The sequence below is a fragment of the Bos indicus x Bos taurus genome, chromosome 29, assembly GCF_003369695.1.
Source record: "Bos indicus x Bos taurus breed Angus x Brahman F1 hybrid chromosome 29, Bos_hybrid_MaternalHap_v2.0, whole genome shotgun sequence".
Classification (NCBI taxonomy): Eukaryota; Metazoa; Chordata; class Mammalia; order Artiodactyla; family Bovidae; genus Bos; species Bos indicus x Bos taurus.
In genome coordinates, this window is record NC_040104.1 from 21,289,854 (window position 1) to 21,302,680 (window position 12,827).

Below are 12,827 nucleotides of genomic sequence, written 5' to 3' on the forward strand. Positions count from 1 at the left end.
CTCTTCCCCGGAGCTGGTCCCGACAGGCCTCCCCACTAAGCATCCTCAGGTCTCTGTCTACTGTGCTGCCTCTCACCCACACCCTCCCCAGGGGGAGGATGAGCATGACTCGATTTCCCTGCGATGGCAGAGAGGGCTCAGCCTTCTCCCGTTCCGCATGGCAGCACCCTGGCAGATCCTAAAGCAGGAATGTTCGCCTATAAAATGCACCCTCTCCGTATAAAATGCGAGGCAATGCTCACCAATTTCTGTGGAGAAATGTGGGCTCTCTCTGTGAAAAATGAGGAAGATAGGAGATTTCAAAAATATCTATAATGCTAAAGTTCGGATGAGCAGTGAAATGCTTTCTGTAATGAATTCAAAAAGAATTGCCCTTTTTCGAATTTAGAGGCTTGTGCTTTTTCAAAAACAGACTCAGAGCAGAGAAAGACTTTGACTTTTTTTCTCTTAGGATGCTGGCAAATAGTGGATTTGATAAATTTGCATAAAGTTGAAAGGTACGTTTAGTGGTTTTCTGGGATTCCCCGAAATGAATTTTGGTGGCAAGAAGCCCAGAGAAAGCATTGTGCTTTTTTCCCCGCTTGGCATGCTGCCACTTGGCTTTACGGTTCCCCGTGACAAGGGACACTGTGTTTTCTCTTTTTCTCTGCTCCCATTTATCTTGCTTCCCAAGTGGGTGTCTTGCCCATCACCAGGCTTCATCTCTTCTCGTCCTCTCGTCCTGCCCGTCCGTCCCTGTGTTCCAAACCGAACTGTCTTCATCACTTCTCTGTCTTCTCGTCTTCCCCACACTGCTTCAGCCAGCTACCATAGGAACAAACACACAGTTTTATAATGCAAAAATCAGTATTCCTAATCCCCCATGTAAAAGCCAATTATTGCGATTTGGTGTGTTTATTTTTTAAGCTCCTTAATAAGGTGACCCTCTCCCCCATGCCCCTCAATTTCCTGAAGCTACAAGTATTAGTCAGGAAGGTTCCACTGGCCTTACTTCCCTCCTTAGTGAAGCCACAGATTCTTTTTTTTAATTAATTTTTGTTGGAGTAGAGTTGCTTTACAATGCTGTGTTAGTTTCTGCTGTACAGCAAAGTGAATCAGCTCCACATGTATGTGCATGCCAAGTCGCATCAGTCGTGTCCCACTCTGGGACCCCATGGACTCCAGCCTGCCAGGCTCCTCTGTCCATGGGTTCTCCAGGCGAGAATGCTGGAGTGGGTTGCCACGCCAGGGGATCTTCCCAACCCAGGGATCGAACTCATGTCTCTCATGTCTCCTGCAATGGCAGAGGGGTTCTTTACCACTGGCGCCACCTGGGAAGCCTAATTATACATATAGATGTATATACACACACACACACATATATACCCTCTTTCTTGGATTTTCTTCCCATTTAGATCACCACAGAGCACTGAGTAGAGTTCCCTGTGCTGTAGGTTCTCTTTAATGGTCTGTTTCATACACAGCGTGTAGGTGTCAATCCCAATCTCCCAACCCATCCCACCTGCCCTTTCCCCACTTGGTGCCCACACATTTGTTCTCTGTCTGCCACAGAGCCTCTTGAGGACGTGGATTTGCTGGATGGGAGACTGTAGCAAAACCAACCATATCAGTTCTGCTTTCTATTTATGGGACCAACCCAGACCCGCTTGAGTCCCTCGGGCATCGTTGAACTGGCTCAGGATGGACTCCGTGATGCTGTGAAAGGGCTCTCTGTGTAAGGGCAGAGCACACAGAGACAGCATCCCACACGGGAGCAGCCAGGCTGCACTGAGGCTAGGAGAGCAAGGTGAGGGTAGCCAGGCCCTCAGCGGCCTGAGCCAGAGCCCTGGCTCCCCCACTCATAAACTGTGCGACTTGTCCCAGGTGGTCTGCCAGGCTATGCCTTGGCTTCCCCATCTGTAAAATAAGGATGCTACGAGGCCCACTGGCAGGAGATCACTGTAAGATTTAAACCAGTATATAAGCAACCCCTCCACCACGCCAGACTTCCCCCCCAGACTCAGGTCTGTGGAGCAGGCGAAGCCCAAACTCAAGTTAAGGTCAACGCCAGCTGGGGAGCCTTGGGGAACGCTGCGAGGCAGATATGGGCCTGAGAAGGGCATCCACGCCATCCTGGGGCCATCTGCACAGGAGCCAAGCTGGAAAGGGAAAAGTCCCTTTCTCCTCGGGACAAAACACCTCCAAGGTGGCCTGAGGGATGTCCCCCCGCACCTGTCCCCAGGGTCCCACATGCCCCCACACCTGCCCTTGACACACCATTGCACGTCAGTGACCTGCTGTGAACACTCACACAGGCACAGACACATAGAACACACACAGACACACAGGCACACACACAAGCAGACACAGGCGCATGTGCACACACACAGGCACACACATGCACACACACAGACACACACACAGGCACACACACAGGCGCACACACAAGCAGACACAGGCGCATGTGCACACACACAGGCGCACACGTGCACACACACAGGCACACACACAAGCAGACACAGGTGCATGTACTCACACACAGGCGCACACATGCACACACACAGACACACACACAGTCGCACACACAAACAGACACAGGCACATGTGCACACACACAGGCGCACACACGCACACACACAGACACACGCACACCCTCTGCTGCATGGAGCTGCTGTCCGCGCCCTCCTGCTCTCTCACCCCATCCCCCTGCTTGGCACACATCCTGTGACTCATTTGTTTGCTCGGGGTTAATGAACATCCGTCTCCTCCACAGCAGCTCCTCACTGATGAGACGGCTCAGTCCCTTTCAGGGTTTAATCGGAAGGAAACAAGAGTGCACACCCTGCCTAATTTGAGGGCGAGGCAAGTGGCTTTGCTTGATGTTGTCCCTGCAGCATCTGTGTCCCTGCCCGCACCCCTCCTCCCGGGCCCTGCCCGTCCCGGCCTCTCACCTCTCCTCGTCCCCCCTGTGCTGTCGTTGCTTTGCGGGGAGGTGCTGACCTCCATCTTGGGAGCCGAGGCTGGGGTGCAGAACAAGGAGGCAGCAGAACAAGAGGTTGAAACAGTGACCTCACGTCAGCTGCTGCTCTGTGTCCACGTGGACTGGCTTACTGGGCAGACAGTGATCCTATGGGCAGCTAACAAGGGCTGAGTCCCTGTGCAGTACTGAGCTCTGGGACGAGGCGCTCCTGTTCACGCGGGTCATCAGCACCCGGCTCTGTGAAACGGAGACTGTCATGTCTATGCCATCCATGCTACCTTGCCCAGAGAATGAAGTACCTGCCCACCATCAGGCAGCCAGGAGCCAAGCGAGGCACCTGCCTCCTGTCTTTTCCCCGCTTATCAAGAGCTCCGGGGGAGAGGCACGCTTCCCTGGGTCCTGACCTTTGCAGGTCACAGGGGTCACGATTCCCTGAGTTCAGCTAGTCCAGGCACCCCCAGGCTTGGGGCAGGGATGGAGCTAAAACACAGCCTCCAGGCCTCTCTCCCCTGGTCCCTCTGCCTCCAACCTCCCCGGAAAAGTGTCTGGGCGATGGTGCCACCTCCATGGATGACATCCCTTAAAAAGACCCTATTTGCATCCGACCCAAATCTCCTTTAGGCAGACCTGACTGTAGTGGGGAGGATCCAAAGAGGAGGTAAAGACACCTGTACTGTGTGTGCACTTAGTCGCTCGATCCTGTCCAGATCTTTGCGACCCCATGGACTGTAGCCCGCCAGGCTCCTCTGCTCATGGGGATTCTCAGGCAAGAATACTGGAGTGGCTGCTATGCCCTCCTCCAGGGGATCTTCCAAACCCAGGGATCGAACCCAGGTCTCCCATGTTGCAGGCAGATTCTTTATCATTTGAGCCACTTAGGGAAGCCAAAAGACACTGACATTTAGCAAATTACATCTATCTAATAAACCCACATACAGGATTGCCAGAGAAAATACAGGATGCCCGGTTATATTTGAACCTCAAATAAACATACTAAAAATTATTTGTGGCTTATCTGAAATTCTAATTTATCTGGGTGCCCTGTACTTTTATGTACTAAATCTGGCAATCCCACGTCTCCTAGCTCCACTGCTTACTGGCTGTGTGATGCTGGGCAAGTGACCTGACCCCTCTGGGCCTGTTTCCTCATCTCTAAACTACACGTAAGTGCATCGACCTTGTACAAAGCTTCCCAGGTGGTGCTACGTTAAAGAATTCGCTTGCCAATGCAGGAGACACAGAAGTCACGGGTTCGATCCTCGGGTCAGAAAGATCCCCTGGAGGAGGAAATGGCAACCCACTCCAGTATTCTTGCCTGGAAAATTCCAGGACAGAGCCTGGCGGGCTACAGTCCATGTGGGTGGCAAATAGTTAGACATGTCTGAGCGGCTGAACACATACACACACTTTGTATAGGGCCGTTGAAAGGATTAAATGATGGCTTTTGGAGCACTGGAAGAGTTCTGAAAGCGTTGTAAGCTCTGTGGAAATGTTAGCTATTATCTACATTATTACTATTTGTCATTGTTGTTGTTCTACTGGTATTACTATCAGTACATCCAAGGTTATAACCCAGGAGGTGGTATAAATGCAAAGATGCATTAGGACCCCTCCTCTTAGCTGTTGGGAACCTGAATCAGGTTCCACAGATCAACATCCCAGGAACTGCAGTGGGCGCCAGCTGGTGCTAAGGGAGCGTGGACATTTGCTTCCTGCTCAGTGGGGTCAGGCAAGGCACCAGACAACCAAGATGTATTGAGGCTTGCTCTGAGCTATACTCTTTCCTGAGTATAGGCGTAGAAAGGAGAATCCAGCAAGGACCATCGCTCAAAGAGCTCACAGCTGTGGGATGGCCAAGGGCACCAAGAGCCACATAAGCTCGTGGAGGTAGCACATGGTCTTAGGGCTGGGGCTGAGCTTGAGAGAGGGCTTCCTGGAGGAGGTGATAGAAAATAATGACCAGGACTTCCCTGGTGGTCCAATGGTTAAGATTCTGTGCTTCCAATGCAGGGGGTGTGGGATCAATTCCTGGTTGGGAAACTAAGATCCCACATGTTGCACGGTGTGGCCAAAAAAAAAAATAAAAAGAATGACCAAAGCTAACCAGGCAAAGGTGGCCTTTGGGCTGGAGAGAGGACAGGATCCCAGCCAGTTACATCTCAGGATGAAGACACTGTCAGCAGAGGGAACTTCACAAAGCATTGCAGTTGTAAAGGCCAGGGTATCCTTGCAGACAGGTGAACGGACCTGTCCAGCGAAAGCACAGGAGGAAGCTGAAGAGAGAAGGCCTAGCTGAAGAAAGCCTTGGCTGGGGTCCACGAGGAGGAACTGGGTTTTACCCTGGAGCAGCGGGAAGCTGTGGACACTGAGAAGCAGAGATGGAGCCAGTCACCGTCCATCAGGGAGGTAGAAAGGATTGGGGTGGAGCAGACAGATTCGCTGCTGAGGATCCAGTGCTGGGGTGACTTTAGGAGCCCAGAGCTCTGGGCAGTCTTTCAGGAACTCCCCAGACAGTAGGTTACTGCTGAGCGTATCGGTTAGTCTTTGCAAACGTAATGATTCTACGAGTCAGTGATATGGCCATGCCCAGCTGAGATGATCACACGGGGTCAGGCGGGCACACACATGCCCTTGCATCTTTCTAGTGTGATGGCCCCACTCTCGTGGGCACAGAGTCTGAGGGGACGGGAGAGGAGGGAGGGCCAAGCAGGCAGGGTAGCAGATCACCCCAGCACACAGGGGCTGGCCTCGAGTGAACAGACAAGAAGAGTTACTGGCTGGAGGAGGGAGAAGAGGTGGGAGGTGGTAGAGCTGAAGGATCGTCAGCAACAAAGACGGAGGACAGGCTGCAGTGTCATCACACCCAATGGCCCAGGTTCCAATTCCTTGCTGGATCCCAATGCACGTTCACATCTTTGAAAGTTCGCAACTGGAAGGTTCATACGTAGGGGACTTACTGTATCGTTTATTTATCCATTCACTGTCTAACTCTTCCACTGGAATATAAACTCCACTTAGGCAGGAGTTTTGCGTCCCTGCTGCTTCAAACAGGGCCAGGTACACAGTAGGTACTCAGTTTGGATTTTTCGAATGCCTGCTGGCCCTGAGAAGCTGACTTAAAAAAGGGCGCATCTGTGTCTTTACAGTCTGTGGTTCCGCACTTTGGCCATCAGGTGGCGCATCGATGTGCTCGAGGGCTCTGGATGCGGGCATCACACAGGGCCCAGAACCTGACAACGAGCAGAATGGGAAAAGTGAGCAAAGTGAGATGAGAATGGCAGAAACCTTCCTCCTCTCCCTTAGCAGACGTCTCTCCAGCACACACCGGGAGCCAGGCCTGTGCTCCATCGAGCCCTCTGAAGTCAGGCTAGGGGACGGGAATGTGGGGTCTGAATGCATTGAGATAAAGAGCCAGGACCCAGGCAGGAGGTTTGAGCAGAGCTCCGGTTTTACGGGCAGGTCTGTGTGCCGCTCTGATGCTGGTAGAGTGTACATATCATAGGGTCAGACAAACTTGGTTCTAAATTCCAGCCTTTACCTGCTGTGTTATTTGGCAAGGTCATTTGCTCTCTCTGAGCCCCCGTTTCCTAATCTATAAAGTGGAAGTCCTAATAGCAGCTGTTTAGAATGATGTGTGTGTGTGTTCAGTCGTGTCCGACTCTTTGCGACCCCATGTCCAGGGGATTTCCCAGGCAAGAATACTGGTAGTGGGTTGTCATTTCCTTCTCCAGTTCCGAAGGATACTTGGTTTTATTTCGAGAATAAAACAAGAGAGCCCTTGACCCAGTGTCATTCGCAGAAACAAAACTAAATATTGTTCTCAAAAACTGGACCTCTGTCCATGGGATTTCCCAGGCAAGAATAGTGGAAGTGGGTTGCCATTTCCTTCTCCAGTTCCGAAGGATACTTGGTTTTATTTCGAGAATAAAACAAGAGAGCCCGTGGCCTGGTGTAATCCGCAGAAACTAAACTAAATATTGTTTTCAAACACTGGACCTGATCTTCAATATTTATCTAGCCCTATCAAGCTACACCTTCATTCTTCGTAGCATAAAAGTAATCCTATAACAACCTGCAGGTATCTTGATTGCCTCACTTTCCAGATAAGAGGGCGAAGGTTGTCAAACTGTATAACTCTGTGCACACATAGCACCGCTTATGAAGCGGTGGCCTCGAGCCAGGTTCTGCTCAGCAAACGTGCGTGAAACCACCCTGGAGCAGCAGGTGCTCTGCCAGGTGATGAGGACTAGGATGAAGGAGGCTGCAGTCTAGGGAGAGACAAACACATCTGGATCATTTCCATAGAAGAGGTGGGATACTGAGAATGATATCCAGGATGCTATGGGATCATAGACAACAGTCACTTGGTCCAACCAGGAAACGCAGAAACATGAACATAGTCTTCTCTATGGACTCAGTAACCCCTTAGCTAAATCTGCAAGGCTGAGTAAGACTGATCCAGGAAAAGAAGGAACTCCAGCATCTCAAGTTAAAGAACTGCTGTGCAAAGGAACTTGCTAGGTAACACATTCATGCGGGGGTCTACGCGCTGGTCAGAAAGTTCGTTTGAGTTTTTCATACGATGTTATAGAAAAACCTGAATCAACACAATATCTTTAAATCCAGTGTTTAGTGAGCAGGACCGGCTTCCCAGGTGTCGCTAGTAGTAAAGAACCCGCCTGCCAATGCAGGAGATGCAAGAGATGTGGGTTCCATCCCTGGGTCAGGAAGATCCCCTGGAGGAAGGCATGAAAACCCACTCTAGTATTTTTGCCTGGAGAATCCCATGGACAGAGGATCCCGGAGGGCTACAGTCCATGGGGTCGCAGAGTCAGACACGACTGAGCAACCGGTCATGCATGTGCCCTCTGGCCTCTCTGCTCGAGTCCCCCTTGTCCTGGGCAGCACAGCTGGGAGAAGGTCCTCGGGGGCTCCCTCCTACACAGGCAGATGCAAGCAGTACCGCCCACAGGGCGGGTGGCCAGAGAGGGGCAGAGGAAGCAGGAAGGCCCCCAGCCGCCTGCCAGAGTCCTGGAAGACAGGTGAATGAATGGCAAAGAGCCAGCCCAGGACTGCGAAATTCATACGATGTGTCCGTTTCGTAAGCAGCGCCCGGGAGCCAGCCCCCGTCCCAGGCAGGGTATGACCCCCGGGGCTGACTTCCAGCTCTGGGCACCAGCTTGGCCTGAGTTCCATCAGGTCCTCTCAGGCCTCAGTCACCCAACAGTTAATGCGTTTTTCCTGACTGACAACAAGCTCAACACTACAACAGTCAACTATTTTTATCTCCGGATTAATCACAAAAGGCTAACGCTTCCACCTTCCCTGTGATTAAAAATTAGGAGACCAAGCTCTACAGTGGCTCAGGATAATAACCAATCCTGGGAGGAGGGGGGGTGGATGAATAATGCATCTCCAGGCTCCAGGCTCCGGCTGCTCGAGACTTTCTCCCCGCCTGGCCCCCCAGCTCCGGGCCAGGCCTGAATGGGGAGGTAACGAGAGGTCCCCTCCCGTTGGGAGCCCCAGCTGCCAAGAAGGACTGTTGATTTCTATTCAGCCCGCTGCCCCCAAGCCTCCCCTCCTCATCCCCCACCACCCTCACCCACCCCAGCCCCATCCGCACCCCCTCCTACCCCATCTGGTGTGCACCGAGGCGAAGGCCGATCAATAATACATGGTTACATGAATAACCGGCATGATAACCACTTATTCGGGAAGATGTAATCAGGGCCCATTCTGAGGGTGTGTGTGTGTGTGCGTGTGTATGTGTGCACAAGCGTGCCTACGCACTCACACCACACAGTCCCACTCCCCTCTCCCCTCCTCTAACCCGATATTATAAACACAGCATGAAGGAAGGGTCCAGCCTCGCTGTGCTTGCTTTTTAGAAAGGCCTCCTTGCTCTCCATGCCCTGATCACAGGCTGGTTCACTGAGCAAAGGCCCAGAGACAGCCTGTTCTCAAACCTGGTCTCACAGCAGAACCCGCTGGGAGCATTTATTTTTGGTTTTGGTCGCACCACATGGCTTGTGGGATCTTAGTTCCCTGACCAGGGATTGAACCAATGACCCTATAGTGGAAGCATGGAGTCCTAACCACTGGACCACCTGGGACCTCCCTTCTCTGGGAGCTTTAAAAAGCCCCAATGCTCTGGTCCACCTCCTGAGATGGGGATGCAGCTGCTCAGGGTGTAGCCTGGCGACAGGACATTAAAAACCTCTCTGGGAATATTGTAAACTGCAGTGAGAACCGCTGTCTTGGGCCCAAGGCCGGTCAGTGCTGAGGAACGTTCGAGATCCCCTGGTGTACTTTCACATTAGATGGCTGAGGAAACAAAACCGGACAGGGGCTGCCTCGCCACTTCAGCCTGTGATTTAGGGCAATTTCCACAATCACGCCCCCTCGACTCAACCCCGGGGAGGCCTTGGAAACTGCACAGCCAGGTGTCGATGCTGTTACCAAAGCTCCGGGTGGTCGTTTCCAGTTTCCCTGGCCCTCAGCGAGCTCAGTCTGAGTACCTCCATCCTGGGCAGCTGGAGGGGAGGCAACAGAGAGGGGAAGCAGGAGGCCAGCCCTGCTGTAAGGGTGGCCCGAAGCACAGAGATAAAATCCTCTCACACACACTGTCACATCCACCCCCCATTTACCACAAGCCCTCATCCGCCTCCCTGTGGCTCTCTGGCCCCAGAGCATCACCAAGGCCTCCAGCACTAATGAGGGGGTAACGGGAGCGTGGGGTGGGGGGCTGGCCTCATCGTCCAGCCCACACCCACCATCTGCTTGCACCCAGGCCCCCTGGGAGGCTGGGCAGGGTTGAATGAGGCCATCTTCCTCCCTGGGCCAGGATCACAGTAGAGGCCCGAGGCTGATGAAAGCAGCTTGGAAGCCCGAAGGGTTTTTTCCCCTCAGCAATAGAAACTTGAGAGTTGGCACCAGCCAGGCCATGGTTCTGAACCAGGCTTCCTGGAGGCTGGGAAGGGAGAGGCAGGGGCACTGGCTCAAGGCATGCATCTCAGGATACTTACCTGCCCCAGAGCCTCCTGGAAAGAAGGGGAAAGTGTTAGTCGCTCAGTCACGTCCGACCCTTTGCAACCCCATGGACTGTGCCACCAGGCTCCTCTGTCCATGGGATTGTCCAAGCAAGAATACTGGAGTAGGTTGCCATTTCCTTGTCCAGGGGATCTTCCCGACCCAGGGATCGAACCCAGTTCTCCTGCATTACGGGCAGATTCTTAACTGTCTGAGCCACCAGGAGTTTCTTTCTTTCTGTCTTTTTAAAGATTGATTTATTTATGGCTGTGCTGGGTCTTCGTTGCCAAGCACAGGCTTTCTCTAGTTGTGGCCTGCTGCCTAAGCCCAGAGGTCCAGAAGCTCACTTGGGGCCCGAGTGGGAGGATGGACTTCCTCTGGTGACTGGACAAAAAGGCCTTTTGCATGAAGAACTCAGCCCTCACCTGACGACCCCGTCATCCATTCACTGAGCAAACACACAGCTCAGCCCTCCTCAGGCCTCCAGAATTGACTGATCAGCCCCTCCCCAGGGACCCATCAGCTGGTCTCCAGGGAGCACCCTGCCCCTTCTGGTTTGTCCAGGGAGGAGAGGCAGGGCGCAGCAGGGGCCTGAGACCCTCGAGCATCCACAAGCACGAACCTCAGAAGAGGCTCTGTGACCTCAGGCCAGTCACTTAACTTCTCTGGGCCCCTTCTCCAAACAGTAGTCACCCATCACTATCAGTGCCCACGCAGCATCCCATGGTTGTCATGGGGGTCAGAGACATGACTGCACTTTAGCAAAGGTTTATGGAGCTTGCGCCAGGCACCGGGCCCTGAGCTGGGCTCCGTGGGAGGCGACACTCTCCTCCTGGCAGCCCCCATCTCTCAGCGGGGACTGTACTGCCATGAAATAGAGAGGAAGGACCAAGCAGGAGAGATTCATTCCAGCTCTGGGAGGAGGGAGTTGGAGCCGCTCTGGGAGAATCGGGTCCAAAGGCGATGCCCAGGGTTGCACAGCTCTCTGGAATGCTGTCTCAGCCTCGAAAGCTTGCCTGTCACCTGTCCCCTGCGAGGGAAGCGGCCAGCCTGGTGCTCCAAGTCTCAGGGGACCTGCTTCCAGCCCTGGCCCCCTCCACTCAATCGCTGTGTGACCTTGAGCAAGTCACTTAATCCCGCTGAGCCTCGGTTTCCGGATCTGGGTAATTGGGATAATGATGTTTACCTCGCAAGACTGCGGTGAGGATTAAATCAGATGACAGATGTGACAGGGCTTTGTTTTCAAAGAGAGAAGTTAGAAAGAAGGATAGGATCCAGGCAGCAGTGGCACGCTCTCCGATCTGCAAATCGCAGCTAATGACGCCTGCCCTGTCCCCTCGCAGGCTGCCGCGCGGAATGAGATGATGACATGAGCGTCCTCTGCAAATAAACATGCGACGCCTGTGTCGGGATTACTGCTGTCGTCGCTGTTATTGTTATAGTACAAGAGGATTATACATTTTATTAAAGGATGATAATTACTGTTTGTCAGCGGCTCCATAAAATCCACTCAGCCTTGCCCGAGAGGAGGGGTGCCCTCAGCCTGACCTCTCCTCTCTCTCTCCCCCCACAGTGCCGCCCGACGACCCGGTGATCCTCGGGGGGCCTGTGATCAGCCTGCGGGCTGGGGACCCCCTCAACCTCACCTGCCATGCAGACAACGCCAAGCCTGCTGCCTCCATCATCTGGCTGAGGAAGGGAGAGGTGATCAACGGGGCCACCTACTCCAAGGTGAGGCGGGGTTGGGGGGATGTGGAGGAGGGGAGGAAGCGGGGCTGGGGGCAGGGCACAGCTTGCCCCATCTCTTTGCAGCTCTTGGCTCTGCCTGGATGACTTTGTATCGCCTTTGGCTCCTAGCTCTTTGTCTCTTTGTGTCTTTCTTTTTCTCTCTCTGTGTCACTTTTTCTCTAGAGTGCTCTGGCTCTATTTATCCGGTCTTTTCTGTCTCTCCTCCTCTTCCTCTCTTTCCTGGGGGAATTGCTGGGTGTGGTGACAACCCTAAGAATGGAGTATGGTCAGAGGAAGCAACTCAGGGACAGAGGTGGACAGAGCCGAGGGTTGCCAGATAAAATACAGGACGTACATTTAAAAGTGAATCTCAGGTTTGTTGTTGAGTTGCTCGGTCGTGTTCGACTCTTTGCAACCCCATGGACTGCAGCACACCAGGCTTCCCTGTCCTTCACTATCTCCCTGAGTTTGCTCAAACTCGTGTCCATTAAGTCGATGATGCCACCCAACCATCTCATCCTGTCGCCCCCTTCTCCTTCTGCCCTCAATCTTTCCCAGGCTCAGGGTCTTTTCCAACGAGTCGTATCTTCGCATCAGGTGGCCAAAGGATTGGAGCTTCAGCATCAGTCCTTCTAATGAATATTCAGGGTTGATTTCCTTTAGGATTGACTGGTTTGATCTCCTTGAAGTCCAAGGGAATCTCAAGAGTCTTTTCCAGTACCACAGTTCAAAAGCATCAATTCTAAACAACAAATAACTTTTCAGTGTAAGTATGTTCCAAATATTGCATGGGCCATACTTATACTAAAGATTATTCATTGTTTAACCAAAATTCAAATTTAACTGATGTCTGTATTCTCATTTGCTCAATCTGCCCACCTTCCCAGTGCTGCCAGCTGAAGCCGTTTAGGTGTTTCCTGTCCCAGGTACCTGGCTCAGGGGGCAAGGAGGGCTGCATGCAGCCCATACCCCCTTACCAGCCCTGCACCTGCTCTACCCACCTGCTGGGGTGCTTTTCTCTAGTTCACACAAGGTGCTGTGAGCTGAAGGGCTTCCCAGGTAGCGCTCACGGCAAAGAACGTGCCTGCCAAAGCAGGAGACGTAAGAGACA

At 52.9% G+C, this 12,827-nt stretch overlaps 1 protein-coding gene and 1 long non-coding RNA gene across 3 annotated transcripts in view; one reads left to right on the forward strand and one right to left on the reverse strand.

Annotated features, from left to right (window-relative positions):
• Positions 1-12,827, forward strand: part of KIRREL3 (kirre like nephrin family adhesion molecule 3) — a 604,188-nt gene that overhangs the window by 549,214 nt on the left and 42,147 nt on the right. For both annotated transcript variants that reach the window (XM_027531794.1, XM_027531795.1), the window contains exon 5: positions 11,562-11,719. In XM_027531794.1, the coding sequence (XP_027387595.1) occupies positions 11,562-11,719 (158 nt within the window). The remainder of the gene's footprint in view (positions 1-11,561; positions 11,720-12,827) is intronic.
• Positions 427-3,731, reverse strand: LOC113885943. Its single transcript, XR_003509350.1, has 2 exons — positions 2,931-3,731; positions 427-804 (listed from the first exon to the last, which is right to left on the reverse strand). It is a non-coding gene; the product is annotated as an uncharacterized LOC113885943 (long non-coding RNA).